This window comes from Macaca mulatta, chromosome 3 (genome assembly GCF_049350105.2).
Source record: "Macaca mulatta isolate MMU2019108-1 chromosome 3, T2T-MMU8v2.0, whole genome shotgun sequence".
Classification (NCBI taxonomy): domain Eukaryota; kingdom Metazoa; phylum Chordata; class Mammalia; order Primates; family Cercopithecidae; genus Macaca; species Macaca mulatta.
In genome coordinates this window covers 123,211,330-123,229,526 of record NC_133408.1, presented here as the reverse complement: position 1 = coordinate 123,229,526, position 18,197 = coordinate 123,211,330, and the positions used below count along the sequence as shown (strand labels likewise).

Below are 18,197 nucleotides of genomic sequence, written 5' to 3'. Positions count from 1 at the left end.
GCCTTATTGCACTTAATATAATGTCTTCCAGGCTTATCCATCTCATTGCAAAAGCAGGATTTCCTTCCTTTTTAAGGCTATAATACACCATATTTTCTTTATTCATTCCTTTGTTGATAGACATTTAGGTTGTTTCATAGCTTGTCTATTGTAATAATGTTGCAATGAACCTGGTAGTCCAGACATCTTCTTCAGATACCTGATTTCTATTCTTTTGGATGTACACCCAGAAGTGAGATTGCTGGATTATACAGTAGTTCCATTTTAACTCTTTGAGAAAATTCCATACTGTTTTCCACAGAGACTGTACCACTTTACATTTCTACCATCAAGGATCTCTCTTTTTCTTTTCTTTTTTTTTTGGAGACAGAGTCTCACTCTGTCCCTCAGGCTGGAGTGCAGTGGCACGATCTCAGCTCATTGCGACCTCCACCTCCTGGGTTCAAGCCAGTCTACTGCCTCAGCCGCCCAAGTAGCTGGAACTATTGGCAAATGCCACCATGCCCAGCTAATTTTTTGTATTTTTAGTAGAGACAGGGTTTCACCATGTTAGCCAGGATGGTCTTGATCTCCTGACCTCGTGATCCGCCTGCCTTGGTCTCCCACAGTGCTGGGATTACAGGCATGAGCCACTGCACCTGGCCTACCACCAAGGATTTCAATTTCTCCACAACCTCACCATTGCTTATCTTTTTTTTTTTTTTGATAATAGCTATCCTAACAGGTATGAAGTGCTATCTCATTGTAGTTATGATTTGCATTTCCCTGATGATTAGTGATGTTGAACATCTTTTCACATCCTTTTTTCACATACATGTTGGCCATTGGTATGTCTTCTTTGGAGAAGTATCTATTCAAGTCCTTTGCTCATGTTTTAAATCAGCTTCTTTTTCTTCATGGTAGCACCAGCTGATGTCATATTCATTTTGTGTATTCCTTTCCATTTTTTTTTTTTAAGACACAGGGTCTCGCTCTGTTGCCAGGGCTCGAGTGTGGTGGTGCAATCATAGCTCAATGCAGCCTCGAACTCCTGGGTTCAAGTGATTCTCCCGCCTTAGCCTCCCAAATAGCTGGGAATACAGACATGCACCACCATGTCCCACTAACTTTTATTTATTTATTTTTGTAGGGATGGTGTCTTGCTATGCTGCCTAGCCTAGTCTTGAACTCCTGGCATTAAGAGATTGCCCTGGCCTCCTGAAATACTGAGATTACAGACACAGGGCACCATGCCCGGCCGTATCTTTTTTTCTTGATGGCTGACCTGTCCTATCCAATATACTGTGAGCAGGGACTTGGCTTTAAACAGCCATCTCCTAAAGGCTGGAACAGTGCCTGGCACAGTAAGCTCTCAATAAGAGTGTGCTGAGTGAGTGAATTAATATGATTTACATTTTAAATGGATCACTTTGGCTGCTGTGGCAACAGTGGATTTAGGAGAGTCAAGAGTCAAAATATAGAAAGCCCTAAAGAGGCTTTCACAGAGGTTCAGATGAAGGATAAAAGCAGAAATGGATGGGTGAGAACTACCCCTAGGCTGGTTGTAAAACCATAGCATGTCCCCAGGTATCAGAAAACTAGAACGACAATGTGTTCTCAAAGTAGACTAAACAATTGCTTCCTTCAGGTCGGGCAGCACGTAAAAATACAAGTTTTCAAAAGATGATAAGTTGAAGAATTAGTCTTATGAGTATTTACATGTTACCAAGGAAAAAGGGATAAACTGATAAAACTGGACAAAATCTATTAACACTAAAAAGTGCACATGTCCTTTGACCTAACAACTTCAATGCTAGGAATTTATCTTTTCTAAACAATCACAAAAGTATGTTAAAATATGCACGGGGATGATCACCATGGCATTGCTTGTAATATCTTCAAACTAGAAACAAATATCAACAGGAAAAGGTTAAACACAAACATTTATACAGCTATTAAAATGAGGAAAGAGCGTTAAGATATATTGTGTTTGAAAAGATTCTATTTGTGTTAAGACACAATTTTACTTAAGAAAAGTAAAATATTCTCCTTTCATTTTAATTTTAGATTCGGGGATACATATACAGGTTTGTTACAAGGATATATTGCGTGATGCTGAGGCTTGGGCTTCTATTAATCCTGTCAGCTAGGTACTGAGCATAGCACCCGAAAGGAAGTTTTTCAGCCCTTTCCTCCTTTCCTCTTTCCCTTCCTCCTATTGGAGTCTTTGTGCCCATGTGTACCCAAGGTTTCGCTCCCACTTACAAGTGAAAATGTGATATTTGGTTTTCTGTTTCTGCACTGATTTGTTTAGGATAGTGGCCTCCAGCTGCATCCATGTTGCTGAAAAGGACATAATCTAGTTCTTTTTTATGGTTGTCTAGTACTCCATTGTGTGTAGTTTTCACATTTTCCTTATCCAATCTCCTGTTAATGGTAACCTAGGGTGATTCTACGTCTTTGCTATTGAAAACATACATACTCTTCTGATGCTGATATTGGTGAAATTTTTGAAAGAGAAATACTAATCTGAGCAGAAAGTTTTTCTTTTTTAAGGATACATTAATATAAAATCTTAAGCAGTAGCTATACTTTGAAGAGAATGGAGCAGTAAAGGGTAGAGAGATAATTTTACTTTTCTTCATACACCTTTCTAAATTACTTGATTTTTTTGAAATATAAATTATATTTTACTTTTTAAAATAAAAAAATGTTTGAGATAACTGACAGAATAAACAAGAATATACTGATATATCATAACTTGCTTTCTGAGTTTATGAACAATAGCTCCAATGAATCATTTATACACACATTATAGATGAACACATGTATACAACATTTATGTATATGGATAAAAATATGTTTGAATACTGTCAAATGCAGTGGAAAAAAACAATGCCTTTGATTAGAACACAGCAGACAGAGTCCATATTCCTAAGTGACCTTCCATGCTAGAGTTAAGGTTTAACTTGTGATTATAGAATTTGAAAACAGTGCTTGATGGATCCTAGCTGTCACTGCTTCACTGACCATGTTTTGTACTCAAAAAGAGACATGGACTGTTCCACTGCTTCCTAATAAAGCATCTTTTTGGCCTAATTAGCTGTGCTGCCATTTACTGTTAAATGATAAGTTTCATTCAATTCCTAAAGTATAATTTGTCCCCTCATTAACGCCCTGACAGCTCCTATGGAAAAGGTAATGTTCAAAAGTAGATGGATACAACTTTCTTTTCTATGTCAAGTTTATTTGACTTTTATTTTTATGCTCCAGGGGTTTATGTAATAAAACAGAAGTTATGCAGGGAAAGGGAAATACATCCTCATAATTCTTTTTAAAAAGAAGTAGACATTGCAGATTTGTTTTCTTAGCTACATTATATTCAAATAGCTCTTTCAAAGGCAATTAATTATGCTGCCTTCACTTCAATCACCTACATCCTCTGTGCTATAACTAAATCTCTCTAAATGTTAGCATTTTAGACGGTGGGGGGGGGCTTTGTTTACATTGCTTACTATATTTGTGCTAAACTATTTCTTACTTTAGGAATGCAAAATGTTTACTGTTTTCCACTTTTTTTCAGTTGCAAATATATTTCTAAAGCAAGTACTCTAATTGCCACTTACTGGGAAGTCAGAATAGTTTGCTTATTTTGCAAGTCAATACAGGAGAAAAACAGAAAGCTTGATTTTCCAATTTAGGTAAGGTTAAAGCTCAGCAGGCCTAAACAAACAGACAGAGCCAACCACTCACCCTTCTTGGGTCTGGCATTGTAATGTTAACAACAGAAACAAAAGAACAGAGGGAAGGAGAAAGATTACCTATCTCAACTAAATCTAGGACAGTGGTTCTTCTTTTTAAAGACCCACCTGGAGGGGCACATACCAGGTTTAAAAGTACTGTGTGAGGTCACTTCTAGTCATTTGCATTTTTCTAGCTAACCAGGACTAGAAACAGAAAAAAGTGCTATCCTGAAACAAAAACACATTCAACTACAAAGCAATGCTAATGCTGTGATGCTCCCTAGAAAGATGGATCTTAACCTGCTGTGATGTCTGACCATGTAAAGGTGAAGTGGGGTGGGACTGGAGAAGAGGGGTTCACAAGAAACAAAGTCCAAGACAGAATGCTGGGAAAATATAAATGAGGACCAACTAGACTTGTAATACAAGAGCTAATCAGACTGAAAGGAGACCAAACCACAGAGGTCAACATCTGCTGAATGAAATCCAGACTCCCAGGTCTCTGAATATAGCTGATACTGATGACCAACAGGAAGATAGAGATTACTAGGTCATTTTCTTGCAACGAAATCAAGGTTCCAACAGCTCAAAGCATTACTGATTTTCTTGTTAATTACCAGTACACCAAAAACAGCATTTTAGAAGTGAGCACCAAGCCCTGTGGAATGCTTCTGAACTAGATTAAACTACTAGACTAGTAATTAAACTAACTTCATATGGGAGAGTTCTCTTGCTCAAACTTGAGCAATCCTGCACATTTCAGGAAAGCAATTTTAGCACAAATGTGGAAACAAGAAACTTCTAAGCCTCAGTTTCAGCTCAGATACCATGGTTGGCAGCCTCTATTCACCTGAACTACAAAATCAGGATACCAACTACTTCCAAGAAGTGTTAAAGGGGATTAAGATTATTAAATAATGTGAAGATGAAAAGCACTAAGTCCCAGTATTGTATCATTTGCAGTTAGTTTAACAGTCTCTGTTTCTGTATCAGCAAACAAGTTCCTACCATTTTACTCATCTAGACATTTCGATAACAGTCACTGCCATAGTACCTAAGTGCTTTTTACCAGACAACCCATTGAAAGACTCCTGGCATCTTGTCAAAATGACATGCTGCTACATCATATTACAGACTGCAAGAGCCTAAAAATTTAGAAAAGATGATTTTTCTTCAAATTGATCAATGCTATGCCTCATGACAACAGTGTTTATTTTTTACAGATGGGTAACAAATTGGTAAGCAAAATAGTTACAGAACATTGTGTTACACTGTAGAATCCCAGATTGAACATTTTAAGTTCTACTTAAAAAATCAGCAGGTTTATTCCTAAGTACCACATATGCTTAAATATAAGGCAGGATTTTCCCCAGCTAAAATTAATCCCAGAAAAGAGGGCATCACATTATATTCGATCTTCACAAAGTCTCAGATTCAGATCATGGAGTACTCTTTCCAATCACTTGACCCTGAGAAGCAGAGTACCATTCAGGGAAGGCAGATTCTCCTGAGACAGCCACAATTATTACTAATTCTGGATGTTTACTGAGGTCACTTGCAAAACTCAGGTTAAAAAGAAAAGAGTAAAAAAGTATCTCTGGGAGGAGGATCTCACAAATACCGTGTAAAATGTCAAAACAAGTGATTTCAAGTTTACTCTAGCAATATGGTAAGTTGTTACATTATGGGGACCAGTTATATCCATTCAGGATGAACTGGGAATAGGAAAAAATAGATTGACTGTCTTAATATTATGTGTCTATGGGATAAAATTTGCAGGAACAATATCATACATAAAAGTCAAAAATGCTTCAAATTGCAAAGCTTGGGATAAAAATGAAGACAATGTATTCTGCAAAACCATGCTAACAGATGACCTTAAAAAGTGGGTTAAGTGGAGATAAAGATGCTGATTCAAAATTCATGAATAATTTGAATATTTCTTGATATGTGTTTATAGAAACAAAGCAATATTAATTTTATATAATGTGACTGTATACATTCTGTGTAAATAAATGAAACTATCTTAAGTAGACATCTGACATTTCTCCCATATCCCTAAAGGTTTACTTAGTAAGCTAGCGTAATGTTTTTTAAAAAAATTCTTCATTGAAAACTTGTGTTTACTTTATGTTTGATAAAGCCTTATACGTTGGCATATAGGCAGATAGTTATAGTAAATTCCATTATAACTTTTTGGTAGAGCAGTATGAATAACAAATTTCAAGAATCCTCTAGAAGTTTGGTTTTGTAATCATTCTGAAAAAACATTTTCTAAATGAAAAAATGATTAAGATTTATAATAAGACAAGGCATACATATATAGAGAAAACATGGATCAGACCACATATATAGGATCAGAAAATAAATTATGATATAGGTTTCTCCTTGAACTGAACTCAGCATATCAATAACAAATCCAAATAAAGTTCTAGCCAGTGTTGCTGCAAAGAGCTGCACTGAACAACTCTAGAGGGCACAATTCCTATCATAGTCATCCTGGATTTGTGTATTGATGAGGATAGCTTTTTGGCAGATGGCAGGAAGGGGCACCTCCTTCTAACTGGCATGAAGATGCCCCTGCAGCTTGGGTAGAACATCTTCTCTAGGTGTAGAAATGCAAACAAACAAACAAACAAACAAACAAAAAATGGATTTCATGTTGAAGAATAGTTTCTACATTAGGAGATGAGAAAGTAATCAAATAAATGACTAAAAAAAAAAAAAAAAAAAAAAGTTACCTTGTAGATCCCAAAGAACCCCAGGTCCCGCACAACAGACAAGGCACTGACTCTGGGACCAGTAGTGATTTCTCCGGCCACTTGCAAACGGATCTTGACAATTTCTAAAGGATTTGTGAAAATCACCTGGGAGCCTCCAGCCTAAAAATAACAAAAAAGATTTAGGATCAAAGCAAAGAAATAGTAAGATGGGTTAGGAAGAGATGAATGATTATTCTCAAGGATAAGAATATTCTATCCTCAAGAGAATGTAGTTTCAGTCCTTATCCCATCAATCAAAGTGGTTAGGGATTACAAGTATGAATCAAAATACAGTTACTGCCTAGGAAGAAGCCCTACATCCTTAATGTGGAGGCTGAAGGAGGGCAAAGACCAGAGATTTCTCTTGACCTCCCTGAGTCCTCACACTGAAATTACAAATGCTCCTTGAAGCACAAACAACTGCCACCGCAGGGCTCAAAGCCAAGGGCACAAAGGCAGTAATAAAATGAAAAGCATTCGTATCCAAATGAGGAGACACAGATCTGCCTCTCGGAATAGAAGGGGGACTAGGAGGACAAAGGCTCCTGAATGATGAATTTCATGATTCTGGCAATGATTCAAAAACTGCCAGCGAACACGTAAACTTACATGAAAGCTCTCATTTTTTTCTCTTAAAAACATCAAATCTCATTTTATGGAGTTGCATATTCTTATAATTTTATTTATGTATTACTTGTGTATAGAATTGCTCTTTTCATATGAGATAAATGGTATGTGAAAGTAGCAAAAATATGCACTAAGTCAGTTACTACCCAAATGTTGAACATCATGTGTTATTTCATTCCAGCAATGGCCAGATGCCTCACCTCCAAGATCATCAGTGAAATCTTTAAAGTACACTATAAAGGTAATTTTAAGCTAGCTATTTTGAAGCTAAGCCTATATTTATCACATTTTTCACATATTTATCACATTTATCACATATTTATCACAGGCAATTACATTCTTTCTTACTGTATTTCAACTTGTTCTTTGTCACAGATATATGAAATTTTTATATTATCCAAACTATACTGTACTAATTAGAACTAGCTACAAGGATGCCTTTTGAAGTATTATTTATAATAGCTGGAAAGAAAAATTAGAAACAACATAAATATCTAATGGTAAGGGATGGAATAAATGAATTTGAGTATGTTCATGCATGGAGATACTATGCAGTCAACCATGAAAAATGTTCAAAATAGACTTTTAAGTAAAAATGCTCATATGTTTAAAATACTGGTACACATTTCCCCTGCCATCCCCTACCACCATGTAGAAGAAATACACCAAAGTGGTGCTTCTGAAGTGGTGGGATTACAAATATCTTTCTTTTCCTTTTTTTTTTTTTTTGATGTATTTGAAATTTTTTCTATATAGATCATGTGTTACTTCCACAAAGAAAAATAAACACCTATACACAGTTTACCTAATATGTGTAAGGTTAATGAATCAAAGAAAGATGTTCATTCATTAACTCCCTAAATCAAAGTGTTTTTCCATTTTTACCAACTTGATACCTTAATCAAGACACTCTTGTTCTTCCTTAAGTGCAAATGGACTTTTTTGAGGGATGGGGGGACAACACAAAATACAAACCTGGGTTGGATTCACCGAAAGGCCCAAGAAAGGGCCTTACTCTAGGAAGTAGAGTGTGAGATGACACACCCAGAGGCTGGTGCCTTCTGGTCCACACAAAGACATGCTGCTCCCTGCCCTACTGCTCAGAACAGCTCTGTTTTGCTCAGATGCTGCTACAACCTGCAGGTCCATGGGAAAAACAATACCCTCCCCACCCCGCTACTCCCCTCCCCCCCGCCTCCGGTTGTTTACAGCCCTTGAGTGTTCTGTGACTTTGCACCTACATTTCCCATATGATACAGACTGAGCTATTTACAGTTGGCAGAATGACGAGTTGAAACACACCTAGACCAGTAACCACGCGAGAGGCACAGTAAGGATTTTCTCTATTTCTGAACCAGAACTCTTCATATGAAAATCTTATGAATACTTAGAAAAATGAATAGAAATTCAAAATGTAAAGATTGTTTTATGGGGGCAGAATTGCTGAGAAAGATTCACCAGGATGGAATTAGGCTGAAGGCTGATTTTTTTTGAAGCTCAAAAGAGGGTAAGACCATCTCTACCCAGGGTAAAATGCAAAATAATCAGAGAACACCAGTCTTCTTGGAAGAGAAGAGGAATACAATGCATATTCATCCAAGCACTGCCAACAGCAGGGAAGGAGGCAGTTGAGTGTCCCACATCAAGGCAGAGGTTCAGTCTCCCTATTTGTCAAACCATCTCACTTACTATGAAGATAAAAAGAGGTGGAGAATGTAAGGAGCCAGCACAGTGCTCAAGACAGAGCCATTACTCCAAACATGCAGGTTTTTTTCCCTTTTTCCCCTACATTGATGTTTTCCTCCATAGATGCATGTTACAATCACTTGCAGACCTTTTTAAAATATGGTGACCTCTGAACTTCAGTCCTGACAGTTTAATAAGAACTTTGTATCTGTCCTTGTTAAAATTTTCCTAGGAGATTCTTATGTGCAGTGAGGCTGACAATCCCTGCACTACACCGTCTCTAGAATCTCTGTCAATTTTGAGAACCAGCTTACTTGGCTTCCTGAATGCCACAGTTTCTAATCCCAGTCTTCCATTTCACAAATAACTTTTATTTGTTTTATATCTGATCTCGCAACAAACTCTTTCTACATATCTAAGTGGTGCTGTTATGAAAGGGTAGAATTCTTGGGTACAGAATTGTTGTTTTATTATCTCTTACCTTTACTAACACTGGTAAAAGTTGCTAGCATTATATACAATAAAACAAGAACTTACACTCAACTCCCTGACTCCAAGCAAATCGACAGATACCAATTCTTTTAAAACAGCAAAGTGAGTTATCACTAGGGATGATAAGGAGTCAAATCCACTTCAGAGGGCTGCAGGAGGCAGATGCACCAGGAAGAAAGAATGTAGTGATATCAAGAAAACATAATGATGTACCCGTTACCTGTGGTGGCCTCTGAAAGAAAGAACCTACAGACTCAAAGTGGCACATTGTAAAGGTGCTGAAGATGAAACAGGCCCTTTGGAGTCAAACTGGAAGGAAATGAGAGACTCCAAGGCACCAAGAGAAGATGCTTATCATCAGATGCACGGTGTCTGGGTCTCGCCATGACTTGATCACTGAGCAGCACACTGCCTGCCGCTCTTCCAATTCCTGGTCTATTATCCATTCACAGTACCATACCCATGGTTCCTCTTTTGCAGAGATCAAAGATAGCTGAATCGGCAGACAATGGACAGGAACACCTATTGTGCACAATGTCTTTGCGTCCCTCATCACTTGAGAGCTCTGGCTGTGTGAAGATACTGTTTTTTTGTGTGTGTGCAATTTTGTCACAAATCATTTCCCTATGACTTTCTGGAGACTGTGGCAAGTAGGACACAGGAAAATATTTCATACTGAACTGGCTCAGTGTGGCATATTATACTTACAGCGCTAACACTGACTTTTCTACATGTTTCCTAGTATACTTTGTTATTGAAATCTTAGTTACCATCTAGTATCTGGATCCATCTAAGAGAGAAAGAGAAATGCATACAACTATTACAGACTCACTTCTGCTACTTGATTTTTCATTCACCAAATATTTACAAGCAATCATGTTCAAAGTTTGTCCTAGGAACTGCAAGGACACAAGATACTTCATTCCCATTCTCAAGGAGCATGAAGTAGCAAGGGTAGAGGTAATGAATATTCATCAAACATCTATTATGGGGTATTAAGGTGTTGCTTTATATAAATATGTTGCATATACTACATATTTTCAGTCCACTCAAGAGGTACTTTTTGCAGAGTTTACATTAAGAGGAAACTGAAACACAGAATGATTAAAGCAACTGTTGTTATGGGCTGAACTGTGTTCTACCAAAAGTCACAGTTGAAGTCCTAACTCTCAAATACTTCAGAATGTGACTATAGTTGAAAACACGGACTTTAAAAGAGAAATTAAGTTAAAAAAGAGGTCTTTAGGGTGGGACATAATCTCATCCAACTGGTTTCTCATAAGAAGAGAAAATTGAGACAGACGTAGGACACAAAGAGAAGACACAGGGAAAAAGTGGCCATCTCCAAGCCAAAGAGAGAGAGACCTCAGAAGAAACCAACCTGGCCAACACCTTGATCTTGAAGTTTCAGACTCTAGAAATGTGAGAATATAAATTTGTGCTGTTTAAGCCACCTAGTTTGTGGTATTTTGTTTTGGTAGTGCTAGCAAACTAATATAGCAATGTACCCAGGGCTATATAGCCAGCAAGAAGAGGAAAGGATTTTCAATGGAGTTCGATAACTATATGCCTCATAAATACAGAAAATGGAAAATGAGGATAGATAATTATATGATAAGAGCCAAGGTCCAGACAAGCGGATATGACAGTTCAAAGGAGGGCAAGAGCTCCCCTGGCTGGGAGGTGATTAAGCCAGTGAGAAGGTAACATGTTAGCTGGGGACTGCAGTGTGAATAGGATTTTGGCACTCTAAGCAGAGAAAGGCACAAAGGCACAGTGACAAGGGCATACCACACTTATGTGGCTAATATACCCAGCATTACTTATGTCAAGCGAAATTTTAATGAGGATGATAATTATAATGAGATCAACATCATCATCCTCTGGCATTTATTGAGGCTCCTCTAGCTTACTAAATACCAGGGATTGTGGTAAGAGTTCTCTAAGAATTCTTGGGCCAGGTATGGTGGCTCACGCCTGTAATCCCAGCACTTTGGGAGATCGAGGCAGGTGGATCACCTGAGGTCGGGAGCTCGAGATCAGCCTGGCTAACAAGGTGAAACCCCGCCTCTACTAAATATACAAAATTAGCTGGGCATGGTGGTGCATGCCTGTAATCCCAGCTACTCGGGAGGCTGAGGCAGGAGAATCACTTGAACCCGGGAGGTGGAGATTTCAGTGAGCCAGAATCATGCCACTGCACTCCAGGCTGAGGGACAGAGTGAGACTCTGTCTCAAAAAAACAACAACAAAAAAATTCTTTTTTGGTCTTCATAGTATTATAAGGTAAGTAATAACATAAATAATAGGCCAGGTGCGGTGGCTCACGCCTGTAGGTCAGGAGTTTGAGACCAGCCTGGCCAACATGGTGAAACCCCATCTCTAGTAAAAACACAAAAAAATTAGCCAGGCATGGCGGTGGGTGCCTGTAATCCCAGCTACTCAGGGCTCTGAGGCAGGAGAATCACTTGGTCCCAGGCAGCGGAGGTTGCAGTGAGCCAAGATTGTGCCACCGCACTCCAGTCTGGGTGACAGAGCAAGACTCCGTCTCAATAAAAATCAATCAACCAACCAACCAATCAATCAATCAATCCTGGTTTGAGTGAAGAAACTGGGGCTACAAAAAGTAAAGGAGGCTATTTAACATGCTTGGAGTCACACAGTTAGGAAGGTGAAGCTTGGATTCCAAGCTCGACCAGCTGGATGCCAGCAGCACACTTACAGTTCTTATCATAGCAGCTTTTTGCTCTAGATAGCATGGAGAAGGGGTATGAAAGAAGGTGGCTGAAAATAAGATTGCTGGAACCAAACCATGGAAGGTCCAGGATGCTGTCTAGAAGAACAGGCTGTATTCTGGAGATGGTCTGTGCGACTACGTAGCAGCAGGAGAGCTGGTAAACACAGCTTGGGAGCTGTAGAGGTCTGAGCATTATCTGTGCCTTGAGAAGATGCCTAGGGAGCAGAGGGGAGAGGGCTCATCAGGGAGGCAGAGCCTGAGGCAGGGATCACAATTAGGGTTTTAGCCGACTAGGTGAGTGATAAAAGGCCAGAATTAGAACAATCATATCTATACTGAGGTAGAGGTGGCTGGGTAACGGATGCAACAGAGACCAACAGGGTTTGGCTGCTGAATATAGGGCAAAAAGAGTGGGTAAGCTCAAAGAAAGAATCCAAGTTTTTGCATCTGTGTAGTAGGAACAAAGTGTTGGAAAGACGAATAATGACACAGTTAGAAGGCAGTGGAAGGGTGAGTTAAGAGGAATGAGAGACATAGATGAGGGCATCACTCCACGTACATAACTGAAGGCAGGGGCTTAGATAAGGTGGGAGGGGAAGGAGAAAAATGGAAAGTGACGAGAGACCTATGAAGTGATGAGAAACCTCTGCTGTACACCAGTGGTACAGCAATCCAGGCACAAGAGTTAAGAACACGGCTACCAGAAGTGAGAAGGTAAAAGGACCAATGTCTACTGACACAGGGAGGCAAAGCACATGGGGTGACTAGGATTGGAAAGAGGATGCTGGGGAAGGAGAGAGCTGTTTAGTCTACTTGCAGGGGAACGGAAAGTGAGAAAATGACAGTAGTTTACGAGAGCAATCAAGAGACAATGACAATTCATTTAGGGTAATTCGGAGAAAATATCTAGGGGGAAGAGAGTGAAAAGATAAAACTACTAGGGATAATTATGCCATGCTTACGCATAACAGTACAAGTTCTGAATGGAGAAGTGAAAGGTAGAACATGAAGAGTTTGGATTTGCTTTAGTGACATATAGAGTTTGGGGATAAATTTGTTACAGAGCAGAAACTGACAAATCATAGTTGTCCTTATTATTTATGCTTTGAAGATAAAAAAAAAACAAACGGAATTGAATTTGGCACAAGAACAACTAAAGTTCTGATGCATAAACCCCATCAGCAACAAAAGACCCCTTCAGAATCAATAGTAAAATAATACTTTGGCTCTCCATAGGAAGTTATGATTAAGTTACTGTGATCTGTAACACAGAAGAGAAGATGAAGCAGCTAATGACCACAGAGGTGAGTTCATAGGCTCACGCATTCTATTCCTCAACTCAAAACAGGTTAGAAGGTACAGCAGGTAGCCATGTGTTTAAACAGGGCTTAGGGCTGCACATGTGCACTGGGCTGCCTACCTGCACCTGGCCACAGGGGACCCAGAGCTGCAGGCAGCACCACAGTGGGTTCTCTATTAAGAGTCACTGTGTGTACCCACGACTGTAGAAGACAAATTACTAAGTTCAGTGCCACGTGGACTCTCACCCAGGCTATTATCAGGAACTGAGGAACATTTTATTGCCCACTGTATTAGTATTGAATACTAGCACCAGTGTGAACACATTTTTTGTAGCATTTTTCAAAAGGGGACCCGACATTTGAAAACATATATTTTTATTAGAGGAGAACAATGGAACTGGTACACCAAAAGAAATCTTACATATTTTTATTCTTTTACAAGTGGCATTAATAAAGAATAACTTAACATGAAATGTATAGGATCAAAATAAAGAAAAAATGTATTTTTTAAAGGCACATAAACATTTGAATGTAAGAGAAATAAGTATTATTAGATTCAATGTTGCAAATATGTCACTTGGGCTATAAATTTAAAATGCAAATTTTCCTAAAAATGATTATAACAGTCAAATATTATAACTTTTTCCTAAGTTAATCTAAATTCAAAGCAATCCTCCTAAACAAAACCCCAACAGGGTTTCCTGAAGATGTCTGAAGACAGGAATATTCTGAATAAAAAATCATGTAGAGGATCTTGTATCAGTACACATTTACACACATTGATAAAGTGTCAGAAATTTTTAAAGTTTAACACAAGACTAGATAAATGGAAAGATTCAAATATGTAGAGTCACAGTCACTGAGTATCTTTTTTTTTTTTTTTTTAAAGACAGAGTCTCACTCTCTCACCCAGGCTGGAGTGCAGTGACATGATCTTGGCTCACTGCAACCTCCGTCTCCTGGGTTCAAGTGAGTCTCAGGCCTCAGCCTCCCAAGTAGCTGGGATTACAGGTGCCCGCCACCACGTCTGGCTAATTTTTGTATTTTTAGTAGAGATGGGGTTTCACTATGTTGGCCAGGCTGGTCTTGAACTCCTGACCTCAGGTGATCTGCCCGTCTCAGCCTCCCAAAGTGCTGGGATTACAGGCGTTAGCCACTGCATCTGGCCGAGTATCTTAAAAAGGTAGCTAAAATGTGCTACTTTGCACATAGTCAATGGTAGAGTGGACCCCTTGTACTTGTAGCTAGGAGTCCCTCTGACCAACTCACATATCTGGTAACATCCTAATAAGTAATGCTATGGTTTACTCATCTTTTTCTTCTAAAAGAGGATGATGAGCAGGCTGGTTTTGATGCATTTCAGCATCAATTTTTTTTTTGTTTGTTTGAGACAGAGTCTCTCTCTGCCACCTAGGCTGGAGTGCAGTGGCATGAACTTGGCTCAATACTATCTCTGCCTCCTGGGTTCAAGTGATTCTCATGCCTCAGCCTTCTGAGTAGCTGGGATTACAGGTGTGTGCCACCACACCCGGCTAGTTTTTTTCTGTATTTTTAGTAGAGTGTTTCGTCATGTTGCCCAGGCTGGTCTCAAACTCCTGGCCTCAAGTGATCCACCCGCCTTGACCTCCCAAAGTGCTGGGGTGACAGGTGTGAGCCACCGTACCTGGCCCAGCTTCTACCAATTCTTGCTTCCCAGAGGTCTCATCTTTTTCTCTTTATTGAGAGTACATAGTTAACCAAGAGGTCCTGGATGCTGAAGGAATCTGAGTCTGAAAGTACACTTGTGGAGGGAGGCCCAAATTGCTGAAAAAATTCAATGGCTGGTATGAGACTTCTCTCTTATCAGTTGTGTAAGGATTTTTTTTTCAAAGGCTCCATTTCCAAACTGTGATTCATTATGTATGAAGGATCTTCCAGCAGAGGGAAAGATATTCCAGTAGTATACCCCAACTATTTTTTCCTCCCCAGGGTGCTTTTCATCCTCCTTCCTTTCTTTGGCTTTCCCATGCAGTAGATTATTCCTATCATTCTGCCCTTTATGGGACCTGAAGGCTGTGGCTCTGCCCACAGTGATCTCTGCACTGATTATTTCCAGTCAGCCCTCTAACAATGTACACTTCACACATGTCTGTCCTCTAGATCCCTTTCTGGAAGGATGTGATTTTCCAAGACACCTTTCAAGAACAAATTACCCACCAGTGTGACCAGAAAGAAGAGACAGCTGTAACTATTTGAATAACTACAGCCCTGCAAACTCTCTCTTCTCCCCTCCTCTCCTTCCTGGAGAAACAAGAGCCAGACACGTGTCAAGCACTTCTGATGTAGGAGGCACTGTGCTAAACTCTTCACAGACATCATCTCCTTCATCCCGCTGTCATGCTGACACAGGCTATATTATTCCCGTCTTTCTAGAGATGAAATGGAAGCAGAGACTTCTCTTCAAGGCAGTAAAAGAATGCAAACCCGGATTTGCCCAATTTCTAACAAACGCTCAGAACCATTATGCCTAGTTGTCTACTGTGAAAAAGCAGATTCAATAAAACAATTCATTTTCAGTTTTTTCTTTCATGTTTGAACAGAGTAGCTGCCTGAATTTTTGGTTAATCTGATCATATGGACTAGAATTCCTGTGACTTTAAGAGCTTCTAGGAGATAAAGATTAACCAGTGGATTCAGAGACATTAAAATACATCAAGTAATACGGAAGAGATGTTTTTCTAGGTACAATATAACTGATTTTCATCAGATATATCAAATTTTTCTTTGTAGATTAATCAATAATGAGAAAGCCAGGCTACTGGGCAGTAAAATCCCCAAATCTGAATCCTTGAGCAATACTATATATATATATATATATATATTTATTTATTTATTTATTGTGGAAGAGTCTCATTCTGTCGCCCAGGCTGGAGTGCAGTGGTGCAAACTCAGCTCACTGTAACCTCCGTCTCCCAGGTTCAAGAGATTCTTGGGCCTCAGCCTCCCAAGTACCTGGGATTACAGGCACTCACCACCACACCCAGTCAATTTTTTTTTTTTTTTTTTTTTTTTTTTTTTGAGACAGTCTCCCTCTGTCGCCCAGGCTGGAGTGCAGTGGCTTGATCTTGGCTCACTGCAAGCTCTGAGTCCCAGGATTACACCATTCTCCTGCCTCAGCCTCCTGAGTAGCTGGGATTATAGGCGCCCACCACCACGCCCAGCTAATTTTTTATGTTTTTAGTAGAGACGGGGTTTCACCATGTTAGCCAGGATAGTCTTGATCTCCTGACCTCATGACCCACCTGCCTCGGCCTCCCCAATTTTTGTATTTTTAGTAGAGACAGTGTTTCACCATATTGGCCAGGCTGGTTTCAAATTCCTGACCTCAAGTGATCTACCTGCCTTGGCCTACCAAAGTGCTGGGATCACCATGCCCAGGTGTGAGAAATATTTTAGGTTCAAAAATATATAACTAGTGACAATTTTAACTTTATTCAAATGGGCATGCAAAATAATTATACTGATATAGGTTTTGTCTAAATATAGCATAGTCGTTTCAAGATAGGAGCAAAGGTGCTTCACCTCTCTGCCAACACAATCTTAAGTTCACACCTCCATATGACAGTTTTGGCTGCTGTAATTCATATCAGAAGTCCATGATCTACATAAATCCACCTTTGCATCCCGGAGTGCTGAGAGCAACCAGAAAGGGCAATAGGACTGTGACTACAACCATGTCAGCATGAAGTCCAAGCACCAAGCTTCTCAAACGCACAGCGTTTGGCTGATACAAAGCATCATTATTTCCAAATGCTCTGTTTTTTTTCAAGTGAAATGGTCTTCACGGCTCAAAGTAAAATTACAGGTTTTTTTCTTCTAATACCCCCTTCTCTGAAATGGGCTAGTCTGCAAAGAAACCAAACTGTGGTTCCTATCACTGTGTCTTTCGCTTAGTGCCTACATGCTTCCATAAGCTTGATTTCTTCCCCTCCTTACAGTTTTGCCACCGAAATCCCTCTTGCCATGTTACATAATGACTTCATTGTTGACACTTCTGGTTTGGCATAGGGAAGTGATATAGCTATTTATTTTTTAAAACAGAATGTTAAGGGCTGGGTGCAGTGGCTCACGCCTGTAATCCCAGCACTTTGGGAGGCTGAGGCAAGCGGATCACTGAGGTCAGGAAATGGAGACCAGCCTGGCCAACATGGTGAAATCCTCTCTCTACTAAAAATACAAAAATTAGCCAGGCACGGTGGTGCGTGCCTGTAGTCTTGGCCACTCGGGAGGCTGAGGCAGGAGAATTGCTTGAACCCGGGAGGCAGAGGTTACAGTGAGCCGAGATTACACCACTGCACTCGAGGCTGGTCGAGAGAACAAAACTCCATCTCGGAACACAAACAAACAAACAAACAAACAGAATTTTAAGAAATCAAATATTTCAGTAAGGCAACATAATCCAGAGTTCCAAGGTACAGCCCCATTTTCTGTAAGTACTCCAAGAACAGTGACCTTCATTAAAATGATAATGTACGTTAGGTCTAACAGTTGTGGACAAGTAGGTTTTACAGTTATATGTGCCTTATAACTGACTCACCAAGGCTGTCTGCTCATTTTCACAAGGATAGGAAATATTGGTAGCCTAAAAACATTATCTAAAGACTAAGGGTTCAGAAGCTCCAGTTCATATTTCCCCATGATCCATTTCCTTTCATCTGTATCAATAAAACAAGGCTTTCTCCAATGCTTCTTTATTAAATGAGATAGTATTCCTGAACATTTTCTTGAGACTTCAGGAGTCAAAAGAACTCATTAGATAAAAATAAAAGCCTTCTTACAACGCCTCCCAACCCCCAATCATTCAACAGTCTTGAGAATATTCAGAGAATAT

General features: G+C 39.5%; 1 protein-coding gene across 4 annotated transcripts in view; it reads right to left on the bottom strand.

The window, feature by feature from the left end:
• Window positions 1-18,197, bottom strand: part of SLC25A13 (solute carrier family 25 member 13) — a 199,630-nt gene that overhangs the window by 25,597 nt on the left and 155,836 nt on the right. For all 4 annotated transcript variants that reach the window (XM_015134304.3, XM_077997027.1, XM_015134303.3 and 1 more), the window contains one exon: window positions 6,464-6,604. In XM_015134304.3, the coding sequence (XP_014989790.1) occupies window positions 6,464-6,604 (141 nt within the window). The remainder of the gene's footprint in view (window positions 1-6,463; window positions 6,605-18,197) is intronic.